General features: G+C 41.3%; 1 protein-coding gene across 1 annotated transcript in view; it reads left to right on the plus strand.

Moving 5' to 3' along the window:
* LOC110192849 (proton-coupled amino acid transporter 1-like) overlaps positions 1–16,083 on the plus strand; it is a 59,989-nt gene that overhangs the window by 21,609 nt on the left and 22,297 nt on the right. Inside the window, exons 5-9 of the mRNA XM_020964250.2 lie at positions 461–556; positions 1,784–1,868; positions 2,359–2,577; positions 9,888–9,986; positions 14,289–14,455. Of these exons, the coding sequence (XP_020819909.1) occupies positions 461–556; positions 1,784–1,868; positions 2,359–2,577; positions 9,888–9,986; positions 14,289–14,455 (666 nt within the window). The remainder of the gene's footprint in view (positions 1–460; positions 557–1,783; positions 1,869–2,358; positions 2,578–9,887; positions 9,987–14,288; positions 14,456–16,083) is intronic.

The raw sequence follows: 16,083 nt of genomic DNA on the forward strand, positions 1-16,083 counted from the left end.
GATAGTGACTGCCTGATAGAGAGAAGGAGGGCAGTCCTGTAGGGAGGCCAGTGTGATATTTCGCTATTACTAATAATTAGTGATAGAGAATAGTGATTGTACTGTTCCTTTTATGTGTTCTTCTCCAGGCATTCTTACCAGTTTGATTCTTCTTGACCTTAAGTAAATGGGCTTCTCTTCTAAGAATATTTCCCAATTTGTTTAAGGGAGAGGACAGGAAGGATGAACTTTGACTATATTAGAGTGGTGCTAAGAATCCTAGCTTCCCCATCCCCCAAGATAATATGCTTTTCAAGAGCTGTCTGGATCAAGACTCTGGCACCCTGGTACACGTAAGGGACTGTCCAGTGCCAGGGATTGCCAGGTCTGCTTTGCCAGTGCCACTCTCCTTCTCCTGATTTTACAGGTTCCTGTAATTGGGCTACACCAGTTCTTAGCTTGGGTTTTTTCTCTTCCACAGGCTACACAAACCCTTTGTGGACTATGGAGACACGGTGATGTACGGGCTGGAATCTAGCCCCAGCTCTTGGCTTCGGACTCATTCCGTGTGGGGAAGGTAATTCCTAACTGCTTGTTGACAGCTTTATTGCTTGATTGAGTACGTGTACATGAGTGTGGATTCTGTGACACTGCTCTGTGCTGGTGTTCTTATTAATTGCCTGCTGTGTGCCAGGTGCTGTGCTACACTCTGGGAGACAGACAGAAAGCGTGAGACACTCCTTACTTCTAAAAATCTTTTGTTTTAATGGGAGTGTACAGTAAGCACATATGAGTATATACAGAATCAAAGGCATAAAGACTAACTAGTCAAATATAAGGTATTTAAGGAGGGAGGATATTAGCAGTTGGAGGATTAGGAAAGGTTTTGTGTTGTGTTTGGGTTTTGTCTTGAAAGGGGGAGAGTGTATATAATCTAAACTACAGAAGATTCTTTCGCCTCCCTCTCACTCCTCACTGCCCCCCCCCAATAATTTCTCACTGCTACTACCCTTTTCTTACCCAGTTTTAACTACAGATATGGGTAGATTCCCCCCCTCCCCTTTTCCATATCTCCTGCCCTACATGTGACTGTCCTTTAGTTTTTAAAAAGATTTTTGTTTTTAGCTAGAAAAAATAATAGGAGTTAAAAATGAACAAGGTGAGAGTTTACAAACTTTGTGTAATCTGTGAAAGAAGAATGATTTGATGTTTAGAATCTTCCTATAGCACAGCTGCCCATGTCATTCATCCTCTACTCAATATTTCCAGTGACTCGCTATTGCCTCCAGGATCAAATATGAAATCCTCTGACTTCTAAAACCCTCCATAACCCAGCCCCTTCTTACCCTTCCAGTCTCTTCACCCTCTTCCCTTCCATGTACTCTGAAATCCAGTCAAACTGGCCTCTTACTGTCCCTCTCACACGACACTTCATCTCCCAACTCCGTATATTTTTTACTTGTCTGTCCTAGAATTCCTCGAAGTCCCAGCTAAAATCCCACCTTCTACAAGAAGCCTTTCCCAATTTCTTCCATGCTGGTATCTTCCCTATGAGATTGCCTCCAATTACCTTGTAAATAGTTGTTTGCATGTTGTCTCCCACCCTTAGAATGTGGGGGCAAAGACTGTTTGCTTTTCTCTGTATCCCTTGTGTTTAGCACGTATCAAGGTCGTGATAGATGCTTGTTGACTTGATTTGACATTGTTTTATAAGTGAAAGGTTTAAGCTGACAAATTTTTCTTCTCCCTTTGAAGTGCTTCATTTTAAAAAATGAGTCATCTTCTTGTTCTCTTCCGTCTGTAGGCGTATTGTGAGCTTCTTCCTGATTGTTACTCAGCTGGGCTTTTGCTGTGTGTATTTTGTATTTCTGGCTGACAACTTTAAACAGGTAGGGTGAAAGAGAACTAGGTGGACCCTCTGCACTTGAACTCCTAGTGAAAAGACTAAACGCTGAGCCTTTTATGTGGCTGTCGTCCCTTTGGGGCCAATGTCCTTTGGCCATCTGCAAAGAGGAAATTTGGATCCTCAAATATTAGGGTCAGAAGGAACTTCTTCAGGCCTAGTCAATTCTCTGATCTTCAGGAAAGACTTCTCAGGCCCATGCGCAGCAGAGGGTGCCTTGGTTATTCCCAAAGCTGTTCAAAGGGTCCAGTTTAGTTCCGAGGGGTGCAAGGCCCTCTGCTAGGTTGGAAGAAATGCAGGGATAGATAAAACATCACCCCTTCCTTCAAGGAAATTACTGTCTCCTAGAAATTCCATATATTCTTTCAAGGCTTTGTTTTTGGAAGCTCACAACCCTGTCTGGGGAAGTTTTTCTAACTGCATTCTACTTGGTGAATTTTGAAAGAATTTTCCTGCTTTTTCCTCCTGTCCTGAAGGTGGTGGAAGCAGCCAATATGACCACCAACAACTGCCAAAGCAATGAGACCATCGTGCTGACGCCCACCATGGACTCACGGCTCTACATACTCTCCTTCCTGCCTTTCTTGGTGCTGCTGGTGTTTGTTCGAAACCTCCGAGCCCTGTCCGTCTTCTCATTGCTGGCCAACATCAGCATGATGGTCAGCCTCATCATGATCTATCAGCGTATCGTGCAGGTACGTGTCCAGGTCAGGCCTGTGGCCACTCCCTTAGATGTCTGATATCCAGATCTAGTGGCAGTCCTTTCCAATTGTTCCTCTTAGCCTGCCGTTTGTTTACTGCTGTGTTGTGAAAAGACACAAAGCTGCTGTCTGATGACTTAGAGGCACCAGCATTTTTGGAGCGACAGTATACATTTTACTTCCTCAGATGGCTGCTCGGGACTTTCCTGTGTTAAATCAAGGGGTGAGGGATGTGAGGAAGAGGATGGCTGCGTGCATTCTCTGTTTCTGACTTATTGAGCTGCCAATATCAGACGAGTTAGTGTCAGCTATAATTGATCTTCAGACCACTTTAAATTGGCTAGTGTACTGTGCTGACTGATCCGATGTGAATTGCTAGCCCAGCTACCTAGTAACGTTGGTAAGGGAAGAGGGAGTTGTCTTCTCCCTTGACATTTTTACACACCGCATGTCTAGATTAGTACAGAATTCTTGCATGTGGTTCAGACCCAGAATGAGCCAAATACTCTCGGTAGAGAAAGAGGCCACAGAACCTGGATTTGAAAACCACCCCAGGTGCTTACTAGCCATGTAACCTTGGGAGAGCCAACCTGATATATTTGATCTAAGCGTCCTCATCTGTAAAATGGGACTGGGGATATTTGTACTGCCTGACTTATAGGGTTGTTGTATTGTATGTGCTATAGAAGTATTAATTATGAAGATAGTCCTTCATTTTGGATATACAGTTATCCCTTCCACGTTATAGGGGCTAGAGGTGCAGCACCCCTGCAACCTGGAAAGTCTGTGTAAAATTTTTTGGCCCTCCCTTTGTACCAGAGAAGAAGTCTGAATTATTGTGGCATTAAAAGATAAAATATATTGATATTATATAATGCTATACATATATTTCATGCATTTCTGAGTTTCTAAACTTTTTGTGTTTCATCTGCTGGCCTTCTCATGTTGTCTGCAGCTTCTGAAAAACTCCCCAAAATTCCCATTTAATTTCTTATGCCAACCCATGATATATTGAAACTATGATGGGGAAAGTCACGATGTAGAAGGGATGACTGTGTTCTCCTATATTGGCTTCTGTGACACTGCTGTGCCCTGGTTCTCTTCGTACCTATCTGACCACTCTTTCTCAATCTTCGTTGCTGAAACATCATTCATCTCTAGCTCCCTAAGGATGGTTGTGTCCTCCAAGGCTCTGCCCTTGCCTCGTTATAATCAGATTAGCTGCCTTGCTGATCTGATAGTTTCTCATAGATTCAGTTATCTTCTGCATGCAGATAATGCCCAGATCTAGTTGTTCAGTTGTAGTCTCTTGCATCACTGACTCGCTGACTCTGGGAAGCTGACTTCTCTGTACCCCATTCTCAGCATATTGAAGGTGGAGTTGCCCTTCCTTTTAGGCTCCCCCATTCCTCCCTTCCTTGATTCTATTGAAATTACTGCCCTCTTCCAAAGATCTGAAGTTTTAACCCTAGAACCATTTCTGACTCTTCCTACTTCCTTGTTCCCATATCTGATCTTGTTAATTCTACCTCCACAACCTGTCTGGCATCCATCCACTCTCACAGCCAGCACCCTGGGTCAGGCCCACAGGAGAATTATTCCTCCCTTCCTTGATTCTATTGAAATTACTGCCCTCTTCCAAAGATCTGAAGTTTTAACCCTAGAACCATTTCTGACTCTTCCTACTTCCTTGTTCCCATATCTGATCTTGTTAATTCTACCTCCACAACCTGTCTGGCATCCATCCACTCTCACAGCCAGCACCCTGGGCTAGGCCCACAGGAGAATTATTATCATAGCCTTGTAAACCGTCTCCCTTCTCTGATCCATCCTTCACATGTTATCTGCTAAAATACATTTCTTAATGTATGTGTTGTGTCATGTCATTCTTCAACTCTCTGTGGCTCCTTGTTGCCCTCACACTGGCATTTATGGCCCTTCACAATCAAGGCTCTAACTTACCTTTCCAGCCTTACTTAATGTTGCCATTTCTCTTGGGCCTTTCCAGGGCCAATCAGTCATCAAGCATTTATTAAGCATTTACTAAGCCAGCTCTTCACTGGGCACTGAGGATACAAGATAAAAATCATACAATCCCCACAGTCAAGAAACTTAGATTCTATCAGAAGAGACAGTAGATATGCACATACAGAAACGGGGCATACAAGGTAAATTCAAAGACATTTTACAGAAGGGACACGTTAGCAACTAGCAGGAGGACTGAGAAAAGCCTCATGTAGGAGGCTTATAAACTACTTTCCCAGGTTCGGATAGATTCTTGAGAATCAGAGATAGATGTTGGTGGAGTTGTAAACTGATCCAACCATTCTGGAGAGCAATTTGAAACTATGCTGAAGGGTTATAAAACTCTGCATGCCCTTTGATCCATCAATACCACTGCTAGGTCTGTATCCCAAAGACTTCCCCCAAAAGGGGAAAGGACCTATTTGTACAAAAGTATTTGTAGCAGTTCTTTTTGTGGTGGCTAAGAATTGGAAATCAAAGGGATGCTCATTAATTGGGGAATGGCTAAACAAGCTGTGGTATATGATTGTAATGGAATATTATTGTGCCTATAAGAAATGACAAGCAGGGTGACTGCAGAAAAACCCGGAGAGACCCACGTGAATTGATGCATAGTGAAGTGAGCAGAACCAGGAGAACACTGTATGCAGTAACAGCAATATCGTTCATTGAAGAACTATGAATGACATAGCTGTTCTCAGCAGTACAGTGATCCAAGACAATCCCAAAGGACTAATGAAGCATACTATATGCCTCCAAAGAAAGAACTGACACTGTTGGAATACCTACTGAAACATGCTGTTTTTCACTTTCTTTCATTTTTTTCTTTTCTTCATCTTCTCATACAAAATGACTAATGTGGAAATGTTTTACATAATTGCATGTGTAAGCTTATGTCTGCTTACCATCTTAGGGCGGAGAGAGAGGAGGGAAGGAGGGATAAAATTTGGAACTCAGAACTTTAAAGAAAAATGTTTTAAAAATGAAGGAAGAAAAGAATCAGAGATACATCATGGTATGGTGGAAAGAGCATTGGGCTGAGGTTAGAAAGACACAGTTTCAGGTCCTTGCTCTGTCCCTTGGAAGCCATGTGTCCAGTCTCTGTGAGCTTAATTTTTTGGATCTGTATAATAAGGATAATTCTCTTTTCCCTACCTCACAAGATTGTTTTGAGGATAGTGCTTGATAAATCATATTGTACCATCAAAATATAAGCTATTATGATTTTTTGAGTAAAGTCGAGTTCTTTTGTAACTCCTTGGACCACTCATCCTAACATTTCCCTTCTCTAAAGCAGAATTCTATATAAGGAAGGTATTTTAATTACCTTGGACCCCTGAAATACTAAAATGTTTGTCTTAAGGTAGTCTCACTTTTGAAATAGTCTCATGGTGTAGACTCAGAAGATAGAGTTATAGTGAGTCTTTACTCTATCGATTAGTACTGCCCTGGAATAGAACGGACTATCTCGGGGCGTAATGAATCTCCAGAAGTCTTAAGCAGGATAATCGTTGGTCAGATATGTTGCAGAAGGAATCCTTGCTTACTTAGGGGATGCATTGGTTGTGCCCTCAGGAGAATCTATGATTCTGTGATTAGGACATCTTAATTAGGACAGGCATACTCCGCTCGATGTTACTAATTAATCTCACAAAAGCACGTTAGGTGCAGTGATATTGCACAGGGGATTTAGTGCCATAGGAGCATTACAGATATGCAGTTAGCTACACAACAATCACCACAGAGTTTAGGGCTGTTGGGGCAGGGTTTGATTACTGGCTTATTAGCACTAATGACATAGTAAAGAGACTGTGAGGGAAGAGTCTGTAGACTGTGCCTGTGGCGGCTTTCCTTCATCTCATATTCTTTTCTTAGGCTGTTGGATCATGCCCTGCCTTTGTAAAATTTTATTTTTTATAATTAAATTATTTTTCCAAACAGAGATCCGTCTTCTTTCTCTCTCACCTCCCTTCTTCCCCTGCCCCTGTTGAGAAAGCAAGGAAAACAAAGCTCCTGTTACAAACAGGCACAAAACAATTATGTCTTAATCTGCACTCTAAGTTGGTCACCCCTCTGTCAGGAAGTAGGTAACATGTCATCTGAGTCTTCCGGAATGGTGATCATTGGGATTACTAGAGTGTTAGATGATTGTGATTGATTATCTTTGGATCAGCCATGAATTACTCGGCTCTTCTCAGCGACACAGTGATGGAAGAGAAGTACAAAGACTTGGGAAGGAAAATACTACCCATATCTAGATAAACAACTGATAGCCTTTGCATGCAGATCGAAGCATATGTTTTTCACTTACTTTATTCTTTCTCGTGTTTTTTTTTCCTTTTGATCTGTTTCATCTTTCACAATTGTGACTAATGTGGAAGTATTTTTACACAGTAGCACATGTTGCCTACCATTTCAGAAGAGGGGAGGGGAGGGAGAAAAATTTGAAACTCAAAATCTTGTAAAAATTAATGCTAAAAATTTTCTTGACATGTAACTGGGGAAAAAAATACTATTTAAAAAAACAAAGTTGATTATCTTTATAATATTGTTATTATATAAATTGCTCCCCTAGTTCTGCTCACTTGACTCTGCATTAGTCATACAAGTCTTCCCAGGTTTCCCTAAAATCATTCCTTTCATCGTTTTCTAGAGTACAGTGGTATTCTGTCACACCTGTACACCATAATTTGTTCATCTGTTCCTCCGTTTCTAATTCTTTGTGCCCATAAAAAGAGCTTCCATACTTTTGTACATATTGGTCCTTTTCCATTTTCTTTAGTCTCTCTGTAATATAACTCTAGCAGTGGTATTTCTGGGTCACAATTTAATAGCTTTTGGGGCACAGTTCTAAATTGCTTTCCAGAATGATTGTACAAGTTCATAGTTCCACCACCAGTGCATTAATGTACCTGTTTTCTCACAACTTTTCCAACATTTGTCATTTTCCTTTTTTGTCAGTTTTGCCAGAGTGAAGGGTGTAAGGTAGAACTTGAGAGCTGTTTTAATATGCATTTTTCTGTTGGTGTTTTAGACATGCTCTATGATTTGTTTTTGGGCTTGTTTGTTTGGTTTTTTGGTGAGGCCATTGGGGTTAAGTGACTTGCCTAGAGTCACACAGCTAGTGAGTGTTATGTGTCTGAGGCTGGATTTGAACTCGGGTCCTCCTGACCCTAGGGTCAGTGCTCTATCCACTGCACCACCTTTTGAGTTTTGTATTTCAGACAGTCTTGGTACCTCTACCTTCCCTTGGGTTCTTAACCTTTTTTGTGTCCTGGACACCTTTGGCAGCCGAGTGAAGCCTATGGACCTTTTTTCAGAATCATGTTTTTAAATGCATCCAGTAAAATGCATTGCTGGACTTAGTGGTGCACGCCTGTCATCCCAGCTGCCTGGCGGGTGGAGGTTGGTGGTTATTTGTTGGAGTCGGTTCAACTTGAGAATTCTGAGCTGCTATAGGCTATGCCGGTTGGGCGCCTGCACTAAGTTCAACACTGATATGGTGAATCCCTGGGAGTGGGGGTGAGGGGTGGGTGTGGAGATTTGGGATGTCTAAGGAAGAGCAAACTGACCCAGGTTATAAAAACGTCAGCTTAAAGCTGCCATGTTAGTGAATAGTGGGATCAGGCCTGTGGGTAGCTCCTCCACTGACAGCCTGGACAAGATAGGAAGGCCCAGTCTTAAAAAAAAAACACAACACCAAATATGTGTGTGTGTGTGTATCTGTGTGTATATATGTATACATGTGCACATACATATGCATATATATACATACACACACATACATACACACACCTAAGGATTATGAAGGAAATTAGTTATCTTGACAAATCAAAATATTAAAGTCTTGTTAATAGACTCTGGGTTAAGAACTCTAGCTTTACAGAATGATGAGGTCTCTCAGCTTAATACTTCAGTGAATCCATGATCTCATTGGTGTGAGCATCTTAACCGTGGCCTCACATCTTATGAGGTTCTTGTCTCTGTCCTGCCATAAAGCCTACATAGAGAATTTATATAACACGTTGGAGACCATCTTTTAGGTTCTTTTAATCTTTAATGGGCAATAATGCAGTGCTTACTGTTCATCTGTTACATTCCACTCTCTTTGAAGGAATGGTCCCCTCCTAGAGACAGAGTACAAAGGTGTGGCCTAAACGTCTAGGCCTCCTAGCTCCTAGGTTGGTGCGCTCGTTCTTTCCATAACATTTTATTGACATATTTTGTTTTTATATCACCTTTGTTTCCAAATGTATTCCTCTCCTCCTCTGCTCAGGTTGAAATTCCTTTTTAACAAAGCATAGAAAAGAAAGAGAGAGAAAAGCAGTTCAACAAAATTAAAGAACGCATTGCCCAAATTTGACAGAACGTGCCATGGTTGACACTGTCAGCTTTCAACCCTTCAAAGAAGGGAAGGCAATGCATTTTCTCTCTTCTTCAGGCTGGAGCTCAGTCATTGTAGTCACTCAGTACTCGACTGGGTTTTTTTTGTTATTGTTCTTTCCACTTCGATTGTTGTAGTAGTCAATTTATTTTTCACTTTTAATTTTGTTTTAAAGTATATATTGAATTTAACCTAATAGTAACAAAATTGCCTTGCTTGTCTGTGTCTCCCTCTGCATTTTTCTGTGTATTCATTGACTTTCTTTTCTTTTTTCTTTCTTTTTTCTTTTAAACATTGCTTCCACTACCCACTGACTGCCACTCAGTGCTTCCACCACTACGTGGTAATATATAATTATATTCAGGCAAAACAAATCAACATACTGGCCATGTCTGAAAATGTACATTTCACTCTGCACCTCTAATCCATCACCTCCCTGCCAGAGGTTGAAGGAATGCATTACCATTAGGCTCCTGGCATCTGGATTGGTCATTGCATCAATCAGAGTTCTTATGGTTTTTCGTGGTTGTTTTCCTTTACATTTTTTAGTTGTTTTATAAATTGTCCTCCTGGTTCTTATCAGTTCACTTTTTGCATTAGTTTATACAAGTTTTAATAATAATAGCTAACACTTATATAATACTTACTATGTGCCAGGCACAGTGCTAAAAGCTTTACAAATATTATCTGATTTGATCCTCACAACAACCCTGGGAGGTAGCTGTGTACTCCAGGAGAACAAGGACTGTCTTATCTGAATTTTGATCTTATTTAAATATGTATTGATGTCCTACTTTCTCCCTTCAGAAATCCTAAGTTTACTCAAAAATCTGGCCTTTTTTTTTTTGACTGGTTTTATGATATCAAGACATCTTTTTATCTATGTTTTTTTTAGGGAATCCCAGACCCCAGAAACCTGCCCTTGGTAGCAAATTGGAATACCTACCCCCTGTTCTTTGGTACAGCCATATTTGCATTTGAAGGCATCGGAGTGGTAAGGATTGAGTTGGGATTAAAGTTGAATATTCCCTGGCACTGTTAATACTTTTCTGGTGAAGAATTCAGTGTTCTGGAGGCCAGACCATGCATGGGACAATGCCAGAAGACTATGCCTGTTGGAAATGATCTTCTGTGGTAGATCTGTTTCTCAGTTGCCATTTCTCCAGTATTGAATCTAGTAAATCTGCTATTTTTGAAGACAAAATGCATATTGATTTAGTAACACTCAGGTTTTACCTTCTTTACCACCTACTTGCTCTCTAATACATATATCAACACTTCCTCTGTCAACACTGAGGAAAAAAATAATAGCTCAGGCTTTGTAAGGAAGGAGGTGAACCCTGCTTCCTTCTGGCTTACGGTCCTACTGTTTCTATACTCTTCCCCCAGGAAGAGAGAGCTGCTGCTCTTTGGCTCTACATAAATAGTACCTTTTAAGAAGATGCCAAATTCTCCCCTGGAAAAAAAATGCTGCTTGTGCAGAGGGCAAAAGAAGAGAAAAAAGCTTTCTGTTTTTATGGATTTTAGAAGTCTTTGATAGTTGTTTCATTGTCTCTCTTTTTTTTATTAAAAAAAGCCAGAAGTTAGAGGAATTGTGTTTCAAGGTAGGTAGCCGGGGGGTGAGTGGATGGCATTAGTATTTTTGTTTGTTTGTTTGTTTTTTGGAGACTGGATTGGAACTAAGGTCCTTCTGACTCCTGGGCCAGTTGTTCTGTCCACTGCAGAGAGTATTGATGAGTAGAGTGTAAGAGACTAAGAAGTATAGTTGGAAGCCTGGCCTTGGAGTCAGAAGACCTGAGTTTGTCTTGATTCTACCATTTACTGCCAGCCGTGTGATCCTGGGCAAGGTGTTTCACCTCTCTGGGCCCGTTTCCTCAACTCTGAAATGGGCATCATGATTCTTGTTCTTCCTACCTCATAGGCGTGTTACAGGGATCAATTAAAATTAATCATCCGAACGTGCACTGTAAATTTTAAAGCATTGTACATAAGCAAATTACTAAACTTCTAAACAGTTCAATTCAGGACACGTGTATTAAGTACCTACTGGGTACCTGGGCCTTGGAGATTTGATATGTCCTAGTCCCTCCTACTATACAGCTCAGTCTGTTATTAAAAATGGATTGGCCAACAGGAGAATTAAGAGACTATGACATTACAAAAAAGTATCTCCAGCATGTGTGAAATGATTTAAATGCCCAGCAACTGAAAGAGTATAGGAAGGAGGTTAAGTCGGGTCTCATGTGATCATGAGATCCCCTGGAGGAGTATGGCTGCTATTCATGTGTTTTCTCCCATTAATCCAGATTTCTGTTGTTGAAGCTAAATTTCCTTCAGTCCACAGTCATTCTATCACTCTTCTCTACCACATTCAGATTTGGGTGTAGAATCAAAAACATCCAAGCTAGAAGGATCTTCAGAGCTCTGGTCATCTGCACCAATGCATATCTGAGCAGGAACCACATCTGAAATACAGATAAAATAGCAATAATAGCTAACATTAGGGATAGCTAAGTTATGCAGTGGATAGAGCACCAGGTCTAGAGTCAGGAAGACCTGAGTTCAAATCCAGCCTCAGATGCTTACCAGTTGTATGACCTGGGCAGGTCACTTAACCGCTGCCTCCCTCAGTTTCCTCATCGGTAAAATGAGCCAGGGAAGGAAATGGTGAAACACTCCAGTATCTGGAAAAGCCCAAATGGCATCACAAAGAGTCAGACACAACTGAAACAACTGAACAACAACGCAGTGGGGGTAATAATAATAATAATAATAATGATAAAGCACTACACAAATGTGAGTGTTATAAAATTACAGAATTGGGAGAGACCTCAGAAGTTATCTAGTCCAATTCATACAGAAGAGAGGAGAGAAGGGAGTAACCATTTATATAGCCCTGATTATGTGGCAGGTACTAGGCTAAGCACTTTTTACAAATATTATCTCACTTGAACTTTACAACAAATCCATGAGGTAGGTGTAATTATTATCCCGTTTTACAGTTGAGGAAGTTGAGCGAACAGAGGTTAAGTGACTTGTGCAGGATCACACAGCCACTAAGTGTCTTAAGGCGGAATTTGAAGTCTGGTCTTCCTGACTGCAGCCCCAACACTCTGTTCACCACACTGCTGGTGAAACACTAACCTCTTGTGGAGTCTCCCTGACCGAAGGTTATCCAGTTCTTGCTTGGAGTCTCCCGGTAAATGCTTGATTATAAAATTGATAGAGAACTCACTGTTTTGGGGGTATCTCATTTCTTTCTTAAACAACTCTTAATTGTTAAGAAGCTTTTCCTTATGTTAAGCCAAATTTGGTCTCCTGACATTGGTCATTGTTTCTTCCTTTTGGGAACAAGCAGGACAAATGCAATCCTTCTTCCATATCTTCAGATATTTGAAGAAAATCATCATGTCCCCACTTCAGTCTTCCCATTTCTAAGCTCAATGTGCTTAGTTTCTTTAACCGATCATCATATGGACCACCCTAGGATGTTTCCACAAAAACCCTCTTGGTTTTGCAGTTAGCAAACCACTGGGTCTCCTGCTGATTAGAACAGAAGATTTTCCGTCATTGACAGTGAACTCTTCACTCTGTGGCACAAGAGGATGTATGAAAGTAGGATCACTGCCGTCTGATGACGTATTGTATTAACAACAGCTTGTGAAAGAAGATGGAGTGATAGTTTAGCAAGTCAGTCCATCCTCAGGTATCTGATGAACTCAGATGGGGGGAGGAGGCAGAATCACATCTTTATTTTCACTAGCCTCTAACTGAAATTAGCATTTCCTTCAATTATTTGAAAACATTGTTCTGAGAAGGCTTCACCAGACTGCCACAGGGTTCCATGACACAGAAAAGGTTAAGAACCCTTCATTTAGCAGCCTTGTTTGCTAGGTTGGGCAAGGGATAAGCTGGAGCTGAAAAGCCTAGGGTTAATACCCCAAGAGAAGACCCTGAAGACCCAGTGCATACCTTGCTCACTTTTATGCCCTCTGTACTGAAAGAAAATGAGTATTCTGACACGATCAGACTGTCTCTTGGAAATGAGAATCATTGCTTTGAGTTGACTTTCGTTGTTTACTGAGCCAGATCTAATAGATGACCACTTGTGAAAATTGGCAAAGTCTTGCCCTTTGTTGCTTCCTCTTTTACAGAGATCAAACTGGTGTTCTGTTCTTTTGTTATTAAGAACACATGTTTTTATGGAACTTTGACTTTTCAAAGTATTTCTGTTATAATAACCATGTGAGAGAGGTGGTGTTTCAAGAGATCTGTGATTTTATCAATGTAAGACAGCTGTGACTGCTAAGAAACCATCAGCTGGCAGCCAACCTTCTGCCTCTTCCACTTTTAGTGTTCCTTCTCTTCAGACATCAGACATGCAGTGTTTGGCCAGGCTATACTGAATACCTTTCAAGCTTGGTAGAACTTGCCCAGAGTTTAAGCTTCATTGAGAAGTCCTTGAGCGTGCAGGATTTCTTTCACGCTGTGATGAAGCATCAGAGTTGGCCTTAGTGAAGGAGAAAGGAGGGCAAGTATTTTTATTCATCCCTATTTGGCAAATGAGGCAGTTGAGGTCCAGAAAAGTAGTGACTTGCCTCAGATCATATAGCTCAGTAATGGAAGGGCCAAGATTCTGGCCCCAGTCTTCTGACTTTTCAGTCTAGGACTCTCTAGTGTTGTAGTGTTCATTGTGGCAAAGGAGATAGCATGATCCGGTGGATCCAAGAAGGAATCTGGAAACTTGACTTCCCTATTAAAAAGCCTTGTTAGGTCCTCACTGCCACTGCTTTCATCAGTGTGAAGGTTTCCCTTATGGCTTTTGTCCCTTTCCTACTATATGTAATAGAAAACTGGCGCTAAGGTGGAAAGTTGTAATCCTCAATGAGCTCCCTTTCTTATTCTACGGATATTACTGCACACAGAGCAATGACTTTGAATCAAGAACTAGTTAAAGAGTCTTCAACTAGTACTATCTGGTCCTCAGGGAAAAAAATCTAAGTTAAGCATAGTGAGTTAATGACTGGAGCAAAGAGTATTGGGAAAAAGGGTATTTTCTATCCTCTAAAAGTAAAGAGGATTTCTTTCCTTACTCTCCATAGAGGGGTGGTATAGATAATTTCTATCCTGTAGGAATGAAGATGATCGTTTTCCCTGTTTTCCACAGGGAACAGAAATCAGACTGGGAGTCCACCTATTTTTAAGGCCAGAGCTGTATTTGGGGAACAAGAATGTTAAGGATCAAAACGTTGCCTATTTTTGTTGATGTTAACTTGTATTTTTATCTTGTCCTCAGGTGCTTCCCCTGGAAAATAAAATGAATCAGCCCCAGCACTTTCCAGTCATCCTGTATGTGGGGATGACCATCGTTACCCTTGTCTACATCAGCCTGGGATGCCTGGGCTACCTTCAGTTTGGAGCAGCCATACAAGCCAGTATAACCCTCAATCTGCCCAATTGCTGGTGTGTAAATCATAAAGGAGGATAGAAACCCATTGGCTGTGGTTTTGAGCATTTTCAGGAGAAGCTAGGGCAAAAGGTTGATGTGGCTGAGGGCTAAGTCACAAGTAGGCGTGTGTCTTCTTGGCAATGGGATAGCGCGCTGCGCTTTGTTCTTTGCTTGCATGTAGTAATTCTCAGGAAGTTGGTGTATTGGGGGCGTCAATTGCTAAGCTTCTGGTGTAGTAGAAAGAGCATTAGACTTGAAACCAGAAGTCTGTTCTGTCGTTAGCCATGTGACTGTGGACAGCTCATCTTCATTGACTGTTAATGTCCTCATCCATAAAGTGGGGCTGTATCATACTTGCATTGCCTACCTCACAGATTTGTCGTGAGATTAAAATGAGATATTATATAAGTCGTAAATAGGTCTGTAAATGTACCCTTGTTTATTTACTTTGATACCATGGTGGATCTGTGATTTCCTCTTCCGAGTACTCCCTCCATGCCTTTTTCCATGACGTAGAAGCAACCCTTCCATGCCTTCTCATCCTCTGTGATTTGTGTCATTGTCTTTTAGTAAATCCTGTATAGAGGATACACACCCAGCGTCCATAAAATAGACAAGCTGTTTGGTATTTACGTAGTGATGATGATGAAGAAGAACTTAGAGAGTTAATCCAGCTTTCCTTACTCAAAATCATTCCAGAAGTTGAAAAAAATAGGTATAAAGAAAATGTAATTAATGACCTTCGTCTGGTTTCTCACTTCTCTGCCTAGCAGACCGGAGGCTATGGAAAAAGCAATAAAGCATTCTACTCCGAGTCAGGATCTTGCTAAGAAATTCCCGGGAAGTCATTGGGTACTTTTCTGTCTCACTTTGCTCCATTTCTTGAAATATCCATTAATGTTGGGCAACAGTGAAAGACTTTCTAAAAAAGTAGATGGTGTACGTACTAGGCCCAAAGTTTGACCTCACAAGCATTCAGTTTTCAGAGCATGTGATTATTTCAGGAGAAGCTTTTAGCAGAAAACGAGGTACGCCTGCTGATTGCCCTGAGCTGATTTTTGGCTGATCAGCAGTGTTTGTACACTTAAGAGCTCTGTACTGAGCCTGGAAATAGGAGTGGAGAGGGCAGGAAAAATTAAGAGAAAAAATGTGTTACGCATCACAGGTGCTATTGCCATATAGCACAGGGTAGCTGGTGTCTGTATTGGTTTGATTTGCTTATTGTTTCTAATGGCCAAACTTGAAGCACTAAAGCGATTATTGATTGCTACTACTATCTATCGACTTGAGAAAAAAACCTTTTCTTTCATTCCCCAAGTCCCCTTGTTAATTCATTGATGCTTGTACCCTCTGTAATATGAATGGGTTGGCCTGGATGATATCAAGTTCCTTCCAGCTCTAATGTCTTGTGATGCCACGAGCTGCCTTTATTTCTTGATCCTGTGTGATCAGCCTGCTTCCCTTTCTTTCTCTTTTCCTTCTTACTTCCCTCCCTCTGTCCCTTTCTCCTTCTGTCTTGCCCAGCTGGAAGTACAGAGGCAACTCAGGGATCCAGTACCATTCTGATTGGCACGGGAGGCTTGACTGGCTCTGTTTTCCATCCTGGGCTGATTCACCCCCTCCTTAGGCAATCTAGTGTTGC

This window comes from Phascolarctos cinereus, unplaced genomic scaffold, assembly GCF_003287225.1.
Source record: "Phascolarctos cinereus isolate Bilbo 61053 unplaced genomic scaffold, phaCin_HiC Scaffold_2;HRSCAF=192, whole genome shotgun sequence".
NCBI classification, from domain to species: domain Eukaryota; kingdom Metazoa; phylum Chordata; class Mammalia; order Diprotodontia; family Phascolarctidae; genus Phascolarctos; species Phascolarctos cinereus.